General features: G+C 33.6%; 2 protein-coding genes across 2 annotated transcripts; both read left to right on the top strand.

Annotated features, from left to right (window-relative positions):
• The first annotated feature begins 444 nt into the window (after nt 1-444).
• Nucleotides 445-5,246, top strand: LOC114302555 (uncharacterized protein OsI_027940). Its single transcript, XM_028247593.2, has 6 exons — nt 445-692; nt 2,332-2,518; nt 2,918-3,071; nt 3,178-3,215; nt 3,300-3,351; nt 4,875-5,246. The coding sequence occupies exons 1-6, from the start codon at nt 685-687 to the stop codon at nt 5,003-5,005; spliced, it is 570 nt and encodes a 189-aa protein (XP_028103394.1). The 5' UTR covers nt 445-684; the 3' UTR covers nt 5,006-5,246.
• A 1,080-nt stretch (nt 5,247-6,326) lies between these two features.
• Nucleotides 6,327-12,599, top strand: LOC114302544 (WD repeat-containing protein GTS1). The gene is made up of 9 exons (XM_028247580.2): nt 6,327-6,757; nt 6,914-8,472; nt 8,590-8,797; nt 9,623-9,718; nt 10,173-10,247; nt 10,415-10,525; nt 11,160-11,251; nt 11,638-11,722; nt 12,167-12,599. Exons 2-9 carry the CDS (start codon nt 8,258-8,260, stop codon nt 12,530-12,532), a joined length of 1,248 nt encoding a protein of 415 aa, XP_028103381.2. The 5' UTR covers nt 6,327-6,757; nt 6,914-8,257; the 3' UTR covers nt 12,533-12,599.
• Nucleotides 12,600-13,733: the final 1,134 nt, after the last annotated feature.

The following is a 13,733-nucleotide window of genomic DNA, read 5'->3' as shown; positions in this document are numbered from 1 at the left end:
TTATATTACCAAAATAACCTTTCTATATTTTCAATCATTTTATTTCTTTTATTTTTATACGGACAAAATTGGTATTATGAAAATAGTGATTTTTTTTCTCTCCCAATCTCTCCACTTTTGGAAAGATTGAAAATGAAACTTATAAGAGAAATGAGTTTCTCTTCATTTCTCTCTATTTATTCCCATTTCTCTCTACTTATGTTATCCAAACAAATAAGAGAAATACATATCACTCTATTTCTTTAATTTTTTTTCCAAATCACTCAATCTAAACATAGTGTTAAAGTGAAACATGTCACATATAAAATGTTTATTTTACACGCTTTTACAATTTTAGAAAAGAAAATGTTATGAAATTTAAATAAATCATCAATTTTTTTTATCAAATCTTTACGCAACATGCCCATGAGAAAGATTTAAGAAAATATTTAATAATTTATATACGTCATAGCATAACTCTTTTAAGAAATTAAAGTGATAGGTCTCGTGTAATCCAAAATCTGGACCGTTGATCCATCATCATCAACTCTTTCCAGAACTCTCTTCTGTACACCCTCCGATCCCCGCAACTTGCAACGCACGCCTTTTGTGCTTTTCTCAACATTCCAGAAGTTTCTTTCCACAAGGGTTTAGAAGAGAAGATAGCTAAGGTTTTTCGAGTGAAGAAGAAGAAGAAGAAGAAAGATGACGAGGTACTCTCTCTCTCATCTTCGATTGCTTTGTGATCTCTACATTGTTCATCATTTTTTCTTTTTTTTCACGATTATATTTGGATTGGTTTGTAGTTGTAAATGTGTGTTTTGGTTCTTGTACTTCTATTTCTCTGACTCCGTTTGGATGCCGAGAAAATGCTTCTTAACGGTAGAATACTCTATTGAGCTTGTAAATGATCAATGGGTGTCATTCATTTATTGTGTGGTAAATGGTGAAGCGAAAGTTTGATTTAGTAGTCTCTTAATTTTGTTCGCTAAATATGTTAGTGGTAATTGTTTATTTATAGTTAGCATTTACACTTTGTAGCGCCATTTTGGCTCTGTACTCCCTTATCTATGAAAGTGTGATTTTTTTTTTTTGTGTGTGGAGGGACCCTCTTTTTGTGCGTTGTTGAATGTGATAATTGTAAGAGTACAATCGTTCGTATATGTGAAATTAATAATTTTGGGGTTTGCAGTTGCACTTTTTTATTTTTTATTTTTTTTTCCCTAATAAATTTGTACTTACCATTTATTTTTTTGGGTGGTTTTTTGTTTTCATTTTCTTCTTAGATCGTTGTTTGAGAAGGAAAAGTAAGTTTACTACTTGTCTTGATTTAAGATTTAGTATCGTTAGTTGCTTTCTAAGAAGCACGGACACTTCTAAGAAGGTAACATATCCGTGTCCGTGTCCGTCTCCGTGTCGAACACCGACACTCTTTGGACACTCTTAGGACATGTGTCCGACACTCTTCATAACGTGTTCTAATTTTTAAATTTTTTTAAAGACCCGAACACTCTTTGGACACTTGAAGGACACACATGTCAATCACATAAACACACGTGTCTATCGATTGAATACATGTGAAACTAATTATAAGTTTAAACAAAATAACTTAAGATACAATAATAAAACAAAAATCATATAAATTTATAAGAATTAGTGTTATATTGCATTTTTTATTATCTTTGAATGATATATTAATATATATAACATATAATAAATATATAAAATTACATATTTCATGCGTGTCCCCCACGTGTCGTGTCCTTCATTTTTTTAAAATTAACGTGTCAACGTGTCCGTGTCCGTGTCCGTGTCGTATCCGTGTTGTGTCACGTGTCCGTGTCCGTGTCCGTGCTTCTTAGGTTGCTTTGTATTAGTTGGAGAATAAAATATGGTCCTTTGAGAGGTGCAAAGAATTGGTACTGGCCATACAAGGATGAAAGTGAACTATGGACATGGGTTTGTTGCATTGCTAAGAACCCTATTTCTTGGTCATGTGAGAACTGTGTGCTTAAAACTTGATCTTTATTCAATTTGAACAGTATTGCTGATATTTTCTTACAACTTGGTCTGATTCAATTTGTTGTGTACAATTATTTTGGAGGGACCCCCTTTTTGTGCATTGTTGAATGTTTTAATTGTTTAAGAGTAGAAGGTCGTTCATGTATGTTAATTTAGGGGTTTATTATTACTTGATCTTTGTTTGAGAAGGAAAAGTAATTTTATTATTACTTGTCTTGGTTCAAGTTGATGATTCAAAATTAAAATTTCCCCAAATTCATTTACTAGAGATTCACTCTAGATACTATTTCCTGTGATTACCTCTCTTCTCATATGTTCTGAAATTTTCAGTCGGCATCCTGAGGTGAAGTGGGCTCAGAGGCTTGACAAGGTTTATATCACAGTGCTATTGCCAGATGCAAAGAATGCAAAGGTTAAGCTTGAGCCCGATGGAAGTTTTATTTTCTCTGCTAGTGCTGGAGCAGAGAACCACCTTTATGAACTGAAGTTGGACCTTTTTGAGAAGGTTAATGTAGAGGTAAGGCATGGTTTGCTGATTATTGATACCGTTAGTGACTGACCTTTTCTGAATGTTTGCAATGAGTCTGACATGTAAATGATGTTTGGATCTGAACTGCGCCTCTGGCATGTCATTACACGAGCTGATAATGAGGGTTTACCCACCTAGTTTGTCCTGTTACTCTTGACTTTGTGAGGTTGTGGGAAGTGGGTCCGTTAGAAATAATTTAGAATGGAATATTTCCATCTTTGGAATTACACTGTTATGGTTGTGTAGAATTTTCTAGGTGTTTGAGGAGATCCGTTGAGGGATGAAGTGTACGTGTAGTGGCTAGAGTAATGCATATGAAAAATTCTTTCTTAAATATTTTCTATGATTTATTTTTCTGTGCTTTACTTCTGATTCTTATTCTTGCAGGAAAGTAAAATAAATGTAGGCATGAGGAGTATATTTTGTGTTTTGGAGAAAGCTGAGATGAAATGGTGGAAGAAACTATCACGTGGAGATGACAAGGTGCCACACTATGTGAAAGTAGATTGGGACAAATGGGTGGATGAAGATGATGATACCGGTATTCTTCCATCCAATTCACACTTTATTTCATCAAAATTTTCTGCATGATTTTGAAAATATGGTCTTCATTTGTCAATAATTTTGAATCCACATATTTTGCGTAGGTCCTGCTGACTTAGATTTGGGAGGGATGGATTTTTCGGTAAGGATGTTGGTCCTAGTTTTAAAATTTCTTGTGGGTTTTTTATTTTGAATGCTGAATTTTAACTTACTAATGCATTTACAGAAATTTGGTGACATGGGAGGCATGGGTGATGACCTTGATTACAGTGATGAAGGTAATAGTAAATTTAAATATAAAAAAATATTTGATGTAGAGATCAAGTAGTACATATCTTGATGGATGTGCTTTGTTAATGCATTCAATCTTAATTAATAGGATAGAAAACACCGTGCCATGATTGCGTGGTGTTAAATAAGTATAGTTTTATAGCCACGTTTGATTGGAACACTTGAGCTTTGAGGTTCACATAAATGCTTGTTCAACACATCTTAATTGTTCATGCATGCTTTCATATATTACAAGTACTTCGATGTTTTATTGCACCATTTTTCCAAATTTTGAAAAATTTGCGCTGTTGACATGTATATGTACTCTAGTTCAAATAGAAGGGCTGTACATAAAGGGAGTTACTTCAATATTTGTTGTGAATAGTTCAAATAGACTGAACATGTATAATACATGCGTGGAGTTACTGAAACTGAAAGTATAACTTTCTCCAATTGATCGGCAATTTTTGTACGTGTAACCCATATTGTGTTGGTGCAATCTTGGGTAGCCAGCATCAATTTTTTCTCAACGATACCACCCCATTGAAGCTATTAAGTTACCAAATGAACACTTAAAATTAAAAGAACTGTCATGACTGTATGACATGTGAAAATCTCTTTTAAAACAAAAAATTTGCAATTTCTTTATGAACAGAGTATTGTAAAATATGTTGGGTGCAAAATTCAATGACTTCATTCCATTAGAAAGAGATTTTGGCTAAAAGAAAATACATACCTGGAGAACCCTTAACATTAGCCTAGAGAAAACAACCGAACTATTAGGAACAAGACCTATAGAGAGAGAAAAGACCTAAACAGAGAGCAACAAGAAACTAGACACATATAAAATAGATTATTAGGACTTGATTCTTTACACTTCTTTTCCAACTTGAAGATTGTGGAAAATAGTTGTCTTATTTTTTTTAAAAAAAATGCCATATCGGCATATCATATTGTGCTGTATTGTATCCATGGCTAAAGTTATATTACTAAAAAACGCTAATACCCTAGCGAATTATGTATTGGTATGCACGTTCCGGAGCATGGTACACTTCCATTCCAAAACAGTAAATTTAGTATTTCAAAGTGATCCCAAAAGTTTTTTTTCAATATATGTCCTTAAATGTTGCCGTAGGAGGAAAAAATTCAAATATAACGAATTGAAATCTAAGGTGAGTTAAGTTTTGACAAGATAAAAGATCAAAAAATGGGTCATAATGCTCATTGAAAATATTACATTTTGTTGGATATCTAATAGTTAGAAAAAAATTACTTTAGAAGCACCTTAAATTCTCAAGTATAATATATACAAGTCTACACTTATTGTACCACATTTTAGAACATGTGGCGTACCATGCTGCCGTTCCCGTTTCACGTACCAGAACGATCCACATTCCAGGTAACATAGGGCTAAAGATTCCTCACCTGTTCTATATAATCAATGGGGTATTCTTCTACTTAATTTTTCATTCTTTGGGAATTGTATGTGTTGGTGGAAGACAGTATTTATTTATTTACTCATTCTATGTAGATGATGAAATGGCAATGCCAGAAGAGCAAGATGCAGGAGAGGCAGGAGGGGAAGTAAAGCCAGAAAAACATGAGGCAAGTAAGGTGGAAAATGCTCCGGAGGGAACAGCTGAAGTTGCACCGAGCATGTGACCTGTCTTATAATTGAAGGTGTCATTGAATTATTATACCCATGCTTTTTCCAAACTGACTTGGTGTCAATTTGGCCCGATTTTTCATGGTATAACTGCCAGATATTGCCTTGTGTTGTTGGAGAGTGAAACTATTTTTCTGAATATTGACTTGGATTTGATTGTATCTTAGTTTAAGGGTTTGGTGGATGATAATTCAGTAGTTGGGTAGTATATGAATAAAAATGTTTGAGACTTCTAAATGAGGAGTTCTAAATGAGGAGCTTTGGACTCCATCTTATGATTTGATGTTTTGGCTTGTGATGTTGTATTTTGTTTTTTTTTTTTTAATATATTTTTTTATGTATTGCCACGTCATTAGAGTTGGCATTAAAGTTCCAACTCTAGTGCTTTATTATCACTTGTATATGATATGAGTTCACATCATGATTTCTTTTCCCTGCTGTGTTGATGTAGTACTACTACTGGAAAATGCAAAACAATGAGTATGTCCTGTTAAGATCTTTTTATACTATATGTGCAACTGTGGTTTACAAGGATAAATTTGTGCCTGATTTACGCTTAAGATGATGATGATTAAGCCTTCGTTTGACATGTTAAGCTTTTTGATTTTTTGATTATTTTAATCATAAAAAAATTTAAAAATTAACTCACATTCCAAACGAACTCGAACTCTAAATATAATGCGAATGGGGTTGCCATTGCTTGCCAAACGGTGAATTGCCCATCAATTGTGGACAGGAGGTTTTCTTTACATTCTGTGGGTTCCATGGCTCAAAGCCCTCGTTTGTGATGAGTTAATTTAGTCTGAATTTTTTTTTTATTTAAACTAGTAAAAAAAATTAAGTTTTGGATAAATTTTGGTTTTTTTTTGGTTGGTTTGATAGTTGTGAAGGAAAAATTAAAATGATTGTAGTTTGGATGTGATATTTTGTTTTATTAGCTAAATTAGTTTATTTTGTCTTTGGATTGTTTTGACCTATTTTGAGAAGTAAGTTAAAAGTTACTTTTCTATGTGAAATAATGATCTAAAATAAATTAAAAATCAAAAATTAGTTTTTCATCATGTTTTCAAATTGGCCATTTATTGACTAATTTAGTCAAAATAATTCACACCAAACGATAGGAAACCGGTTGGGAAAGGGTGATGTTTGGTTGTGAATATAGGAATGCAGATGGGTGTTTCCTTATAATGGTAATAGACTCGTAGAATATGGAGTGTGTGGTTATGTTTCCTAGGGTAATTTTTATATTTAAAGACTAAAATAATTGCTGACATTATTTTTTGTGTGTTTATTATTAAACAGAGAGTGCTGATCTTCTAATTTTATCCTCCCAATTTTATTTTTAATGATGTTGTCCATTCCTCTCATTCTTATCTTTAATTTCTTTAATTTCACATCATTAAAATTGAAATCAGATAACAAAATTAAGAAAAAAAAACATTACAATGAAATGAAGGTTTGTGTGGCAAGTTGTATGTCTGAACTCAAGACAATGGTGGATGGGCAAGTGGGGTGTTTGGATAGAAAAATGGCTTGTAGCTCGAAAAATCCGAGGCTCGATTGGCCAGAATCACAAAACAACGTCGTTTTCAATTCTTTTTTTTTTCTTTTTTTTTTTTCGTTTTCGTCTTCTTTCTCTTTGTATTTGAAACAGGGAGGGAGGAAAAGAGAGAGAGAGTGAGAGAAAGCAAGAGGCGAGAGAGAAGGAGGAAGAGAAGGTGATGGCGGTCGTCATCGATCGATCGTCGGTAGGTAGATCGCCACTTTCTCTGTTTTCTGCATTTTTTTTTTTTGGATGATGAGGATGATCTGCAGTATATATATGTTGTTGTTGATGATGATGATGATCTGTAGTATATATATGTTATTGATTTTTTTTTTTTTTTTTGTGTTGGGTGATTTAGGTTTGATTTGGTTGATCTCTCTCTCTCTCTGCTCAGGTGATTTGGGTTTGATTTTTGTGTGAAGATGGTGATCTGTATCACTCTCTGTCGCTCTATTTGATTTGGGTTTAATTTTTGGTTGATCTCTCTCTCTCCCCTCCCCTCCTCTTCTTTCTTCTTCTTTTTTTTCATCGTCTCTGTTCATAACAGAGAGAAGGGGAAAAAAGGGGAAAAAAAAACAACAATGATTCATCCCACTAAAAACATCACCACTAATAGCACTAATGCATTAAAAAAGTAAAAAAAAAAAAAAAACACAACCCCAAGACCAAAACATCACATCATTAATGGCGGGACCCACTGCCACCTAATTAGTGGGAGCACTAATTAGTGCTCCCAAGCATTTTTCAAAAAAAAAATAGCAAAACGACGTCATTTTTTGATTCGAGCCACAGTGTTTTTGAGCTACGAATCGAAACTGGGATAGAAACGAATATTAGGGAAATGGTTGACTAATATCAGAACTTCAGATTAGGCATAGTGTGGGACATTTTGAAAAGATGATTAAAAATTAATTTTTTAATTTTATCTGGTTTTTTTTGAAAAAAATGTATATGAGAGATGATTTAATTCCAAAATGAATTAAAAGTTGAGAAATGACTTTTAACTCATTTTTCAAAAGAGGCCCGTATGCTTTGATGTTAATGCAATAATGATGGAAGATGACTCGAATAATTTGATAGTCGTATAAATAATAAAAAATATTACTATTATTATTTATTTTTTATACATATATGTTTATTTTGATTTATTTTAATGCTTACCTATCGTCCGTATTAATTTAAGTCAATTTAACTTAATTATTTAAAAAATATAGGGGTAACTATTACCTTGCTTGGTTTTCAGTTTTTCAAAACACTTTTCAGAAAATTCTATTTTCTTATTTTTTGTGTTTTTTTGTTTTTACTGAATTTTTTTAATATTTTAAGCAATTTTTTTACTTTTTAGATATACCTAACATAAATACACTTAAAAAGTAAAAAAAATTGTAAAAAAAATCTTTTAAAAATTCACTAAATACCAAAAATATAAAAAAATACAAGAATTCAGTACATTTTTTTGTATTTTTATGTATTTATTAATTTTTTAAAATATTTTTTTACAAATTTTTTACTTTTTAGATACATCTAAGTAAAAAAGTAAAAAAAATGTCTAAAATTTAAAAAATATTCACTAAAAACAAAAAAATATAAAAATAAAAAAAATCAATTTTCAAAAAATTTAATCCAGACTCAAACCAAACACGGTGTATAATTTTTCTTCAAATTTTGGAGAATTTTACAAGAATAAATTCAACCAATTCAAATGGGTTACGGGGCCCGCTGTACTCGAGAGAGGCTAACCCTAAAAAAAACACTTCCTGAGAGAGAGAGAGAGGGGAAAATGGAAGCTAAAGATATGGAGATGGATGTGGAAGGTGCGAAACCTAGTTCGAATTCAAACCAATTCAAGCGATTCGGACTAAAAAACACTATTCAAACGAACTTCGGAGACGACTACGTCTTCCAAATCGTCCCTGAGTATGTTCCTCTCATCTCTACATCTTCAATCCCTCTCTCTCTCTCTCTCTCTCTCTCTCTCTCTGTATATATATATATGTGTGTGTGTTAATGTTCACTGTCAAATTCGAATGGTAGGGATGATTGGACGTCGATGGCGGTGTCTCTGTCGACCAACGCCGTAAAATTGTACTCAGCAGTCACAGGTCAATACTTGGGGGAGTGTAAAGGCCATTCTTCCACTATTAATCAAATCTCATTCTCTGCTCCAACGACCCCTCACCTTCTTCACTCTTGCTCTTCTGATTCTACCATCAGAGCTTGGGACTCTAGATCATTCCAGCAGGTCTCTTTCTCTCTCTCTCTCCCTCCATATATTTATGTGTATATATGTATTTATCCCTATAGACTAGCAATACGATTGTAATTTTGCATTTAGATTTTTGAATGGTTTGATAATTGAAAGGTCATTCATTTGATGAATGAGGAAAACCATTAACCATTTAGCAATTTTCGGTAATTTGAATGAGAAAATCCCATTTACAGAAATCATTAAGTAGTTATTGAATGTTTCATTTAAGTGAAGTGAAGGGCATTTTTTGAAGAACAAAACAAAACAAAAACTTGACAGTTATTAAATGTGAGGATATTTTTGAATATGTAAAAAACTGTGACATTTTATATAATACAACTGTCAATTTTTTCTATTTCATATTTTCTATCCCTTTTATTTCAATTGGTGGGTATGGTTCAATGGGTATCGTTCGGAAGTCTATTCTTATAGGCAATAAGGTAATTATATATAATTTAAACAACCTAAATCATTCATATAACCAAGCATCTTCATACCTGCACTATATTAGACTACTTACCGTTACAACCAAACATTAATATTCTTCTCCATCCATCCCTCATTCTCTTCTTTCTCTGCCCTTTTACTTAGTTGTTCAAATTCTATAATGGCATTTTTGTTCTTCAAATTCGGCTTCAACAATTATTTATGTCTCCAATTCAATTACATGAGCTGAAATAAGAAACTCTGAAGACTAAATAGATGAAATTGTTAGTTCAGGATCAAATAGAAAAAGAATAGCAATGGCTTAGAGAATAAAAGCAAAAGCAACTCTGTATATATGCATCTATATATGATGAGTTTATTGGTGCCATGCAGGTGTCTTCTGTAAGTGCTGGTCCTTCGCAAGAGATATTCAGCTTTTCGTTTGGGGGGCCAGGAGATAATCTGCTTGCCGCTGGAAGTAAGTCTCAGGTGTGGAATCTTTTATCTGGGGCTTTGTTCACTTTCAGCTAATGCAAAGTTACAACTGTATGTTAAATATATGCATAGATGATTATTCTCTAGTTTTTGTTTGAGCAATGTGAAATTATTTGCTGAAAGGAGGCTACAAAGGTTTGATATCACTTCCACTCAGCGATTTTTAAGATTATGCCAGATATGCAATTCATTTGAAAAGTTGATATTTGTGTGTAAAAGAAATAAGGTAAACAGGGGATTCATGAATTCCATTTTCTATAAATTTGGCGACAGAAGGAAACCTCTTGCAACATTTTGTAATTGATTTATTAGTAGGGAATGCTGTGTAGTTCATCATGTGTTAATTTTCACTGAATTATTGTCCATAAAGGGCATAATTCACCTCCAAAGCATTGCAGTCCTTACCTAATCTTCATCTTTCTATCATTAATGGATAAATTTCATGCAGATATTCTTCTGGGATTGGAGAACCAAGAAGCAAGTTGCATGCCTAGAGGAATCTCATATGGAGGATGTTACTCAGGTGTGATCTGATGTCTGTATGCGGTCCTGCAGTATTAGTTTCCAAATAATTGGCTATAATGATACATAATGATTCCTATTAGGAGCTTCCATATATTAATTATGATGTCGGTTCTTGAGATGAACTTGTTCTGAAAACAAAGATTGTGATTTAACTATTTTTAATAGGTTCACTTTGTTCCTGACCATCAAAACAAGCTTGTTTCCGCTTCTGTAGATGGACTAATATGTTTGTTTGATACCAGTGCAAGTATCGATGACGATGATCATCTGGAGTCAGTAAGTGCTCTAAACTTTATTTCATTACTTTTTCCATTGTTTCAGTGTTGTATTTTGTAGGCTTAATATATGAGCCAATGGTGTTACCAAAGCTATTTGAACAGTCTTTATACCTTAATAAGTCATGTCAATCACTTATTAGACATGGGTTAGCAAATAATTTAGTAGTTTTCTAGCATGTGGTTTTTGTTTGTTTCCCCCTTTACCCTAAAGAAAGAACATTTTTTTGTTCATAGATGTAGTGAGGTTTATTCATTCAGAAGCTATACCTTCATAAAAAATTTGCTATACGTAATGTCTTCTTGCCCTGTGCACTTATAGCCCAAACCAGAATGAATTTGATGCTAACCAACAGGACTTTGCTAATTGTTTGTTCCCTGGTATTACTCAGCATGGAGATTGAGCTATGTGCTTAATTGCTTTCCAATAGTTAATAATTTTTCTATTTTATATAATAGTTCATTATTTTGTCAATGCTGGTGGCTACTATAGATTATGGAGTATTTTTAATCTCGACATCAATGCAATCTCAGGTTGTCATAGATTTGTTGCTGGAACTAGATTTCAAACTATGTACTTTTTTCTATTTGATATTTTTAAAAATTTTGTCTAATTACTATTAGAATCAATGTAGGTGATTAATGTGGGAACTTCAATCGGAAAAGTGGGCTTTTTTGGAGAGGCAAGCCAAAAACTCTGGTGCTTGACACACATTGAAACCTTAAGGTATTATTGGGAAGTATACTCCACATAAAATAGTCATTTGTGTATTCACTAATGTTTTAGGAACATCACAAGATTTTTGCTTGTTACTGTCCTTTTTAGGCTTATTTTCAGTTTTTCACTGGTTGTGTACTCTATTATGGATAAGAATTTTTCCTTCTCAATAGATTCAAGTGCTAAAAATTGAATAGCTGGCAATGGAATGGATTAATCCTAGCCTGACCTACTTTACTTATGGGGTGGAATTAGAACCTATATTTGGGGTTGGATGGTTTTGATATCGGATTTTGAACAAGAGTAGGACGAATTGCTAACTGTACACTTTGTTTATCACTCTATTTAGATCTCTCTGTGTCCTGATTTTCTACTATTAATTGCTGGTCGGTTAGTGTTTGGGACTGGAAAGATGCAAGAATTGAAGTCAACTTCAAGAACACTCGTTCATTAGCTTCCGACAACTGGGCATTAGATCATGTATGTGAATATTTTTTCCACTTAATAGTCTGCTAAATTTGCCAAACACATTTCATATGTATGATTGCACAACATTTTCTTCTCTTTCCTCTTATGGAAATTTGCTATCATATATCAAAACCAAGAGAGGCAGCTCAATAAGGATTGAGCCCTGTAGAAATTACTTGGCATATTTCATTTATCAAAAAAAAAAAAAAAATACTCGGCATATTTGAGAAGCAAGTCTGATATAGCTACAGAAGTACTAATAATTGGGTTGAACTCATCGCCCTTCAAAGTTTGTTCGTCTTTCTTTTTGAACCATATCAAATTAACATTTGCATACAAAAAAACTAACTGAAAGAACCTGGACGTAAATTAAATCTTCTCAAAACCAAGCCATATTTTCAAACTTTTGGTATAAATTTACATCGGATATTTTAATTGAGCTTTCAGTTGTTGCAGGTTGACTATTTTGTTGATTGCCACTACTCGATGAAAGATGATCATTTATGGGTAATTGGTGGGACGAATGCTGGTACCTTAGGTTACTTCCCTGTGAATTACGAAGGAACAGGATCGATTGGATCTCCAGAGGCTGTTCTCCATGGTGGCCACACAGGTATTGTTAGGACTGTGTTGCCTTTGTCAGGCATGCGGAGTGGGCCAACCCATAGCCGAGGTGTCTTTGGATGGACAGGTGGGGAGGATGGTCGTTTATGTTGTTGGATGTCTGATGAATTGTCTGATGTAAATCGTTCTTGGATTTCGAGTGAACTAGTCGTTAAGTCACCAACGACTCGCAAGAAAAGAAGGCATCATCCTTACTAAAAACATTGATCAAACCCTCGTGTTGTATTCTATTTCCTAATCATTTGCAATTTTGTCTTATGATTTATTTATTTATTTATTTATTGTTTTGTTTCACCCTTCCAATTCGTTGAAGGAGAAAGCAGTTTGGCGGTGTTTGCCTATTGTCTAGGGCTGAAAACAAGTCAGGTATAGACTGTTCGGATTTGGGGTGGGTGCTGTGACAGCAGACGCCACCGTTTTGATTTGTATAATAAAAAATAAAAAATAAAAAGAAAAACCAACAACAGCCCAAATAACCCCTCAAGACAATCCAAGGATATGGAGAAAGAACTGCAAAACCATCTACCGAGAGAGAGAGAGAGCCCGAGTTTTTGGGTCACAAGGAAACAGAAAAATGCAAACAAGAAGCATCTTACAGTGAAAGAGTTCCTCCATGTCAGACAAATAACCATTGGCGTTTCTTTTTCTTCAAAACAAAGAAAGCGCAAATATAACAATCTCTCTCTCTCTCTCTCTCTCTCTCTCTCTTCTCTCTCGCTTTGAACTCGTATGTATTTTTTTGGTTGGGTAGAGACTGCTTCTCTCTCTCTCTCTCTCCCTCAATCTGTATTTGTCTCCGTTTCTCAATTCCCTCTCTATCTGTATTTCTCTATCTTCTCTCTCTCCACCACCACCATGATGATGACGAAGACGAAGAAGACTCAAATGACGGCATCCATGGAGCAGGCGGTGCGGGGGATGAGAGTTTGGTGGAGAGTTGGACCAAGTCCGTTGGGAAATCGATGTAGTGGAGAAGGAAGATGATGTCGCCAGGAAACAGGGTTGGGTTTTCAGTGCCCGACTCATGGGTGCTTAGCAATGAGTTTAAAGTTATGTTTAAATTTAACTTATTTACATAATAAGGCCTCGTTTGGGAACAAGCTAATTTAGTAACTTTTGGCTATTTGGCTAAAAAGGTAAGTAAAAAAAACTTGTATGTTTGGGATGACTTTTTGGCTAATTACAAAAAGATGTGCAAAAAGTAGAGAGAAAATAGAATCTTTGACTTTTTGATATGGGTTGTTGGCTTTTTGGCTAATTTAGTAACTTTTTGGCTAATTGACTAAAATAGTCTCTTGCCAAACGAGGCCTAAGTCAATTTGGAACGAGCTTTTAATAAGTCAAATACAAGTTGAGCTCAAATAATTTAATTTTTTATAGTACGTTTAAATTTCTTGAA

This window comes from Camellia sinensis, chromosome 12, assembly GCF_055761805.1.
Source record: "Camellia sinensis isolate YWXY chromosome 12, ASM5576180v1, whole genome shotgun sequence".
Taxonomy (NCBI): Eukaryota; Viridiplantae; Streptophyta; class Magnoliopsida; order Ericales; family Theaceae; genus Camellia; species Camellia sinensis.
This window is presented reverse-complemented; position numbering and strand designations above follow the sequence as displayed.

Excerpts from the sequence above, each read along its gene's own strand:
- LOC114302555 (XM_028247593.2), top strand. Across the intron at positions 3,072-3,177 it reads GGATGAAGATGATGATACCG|GTCCTGCTGACTTAGATTTG; the intron begins GTATTCTTCCAT and ends TATTTTGCGTAG. Across the intron at positions 3,216-3,299 it reads TGGGAGGGATGGATTTTTCG|AAATTTGGTGACATGGGAGG; the intron begins GTAAGGATGTTG and ends ATGCATTTACAG.
- LOC114302544 (XM_028247580.2), top strand. The coding sequence starts at position 8,258 with ATGGGTTACGGGGCCCGCTGTACTCGAGAGAGGCTAACCCTAAAAAAA. Across the intron at positions 8,798-9,622 it reads ACTCTAGATCATTCCAGCAG|GTGTCTTCTGTAAGTGCTGG; the intron begins GTCTCTTTCTCT and ends GGTGCCATGCAG. Across the intron at positions 10,248-10,414 it reads ATATGGAGGATGTTACTCAG|GTTCACTTTGTTCCTGACCA; the intron begins GTGTGATCTGAT and ends TATTTTTAATAG.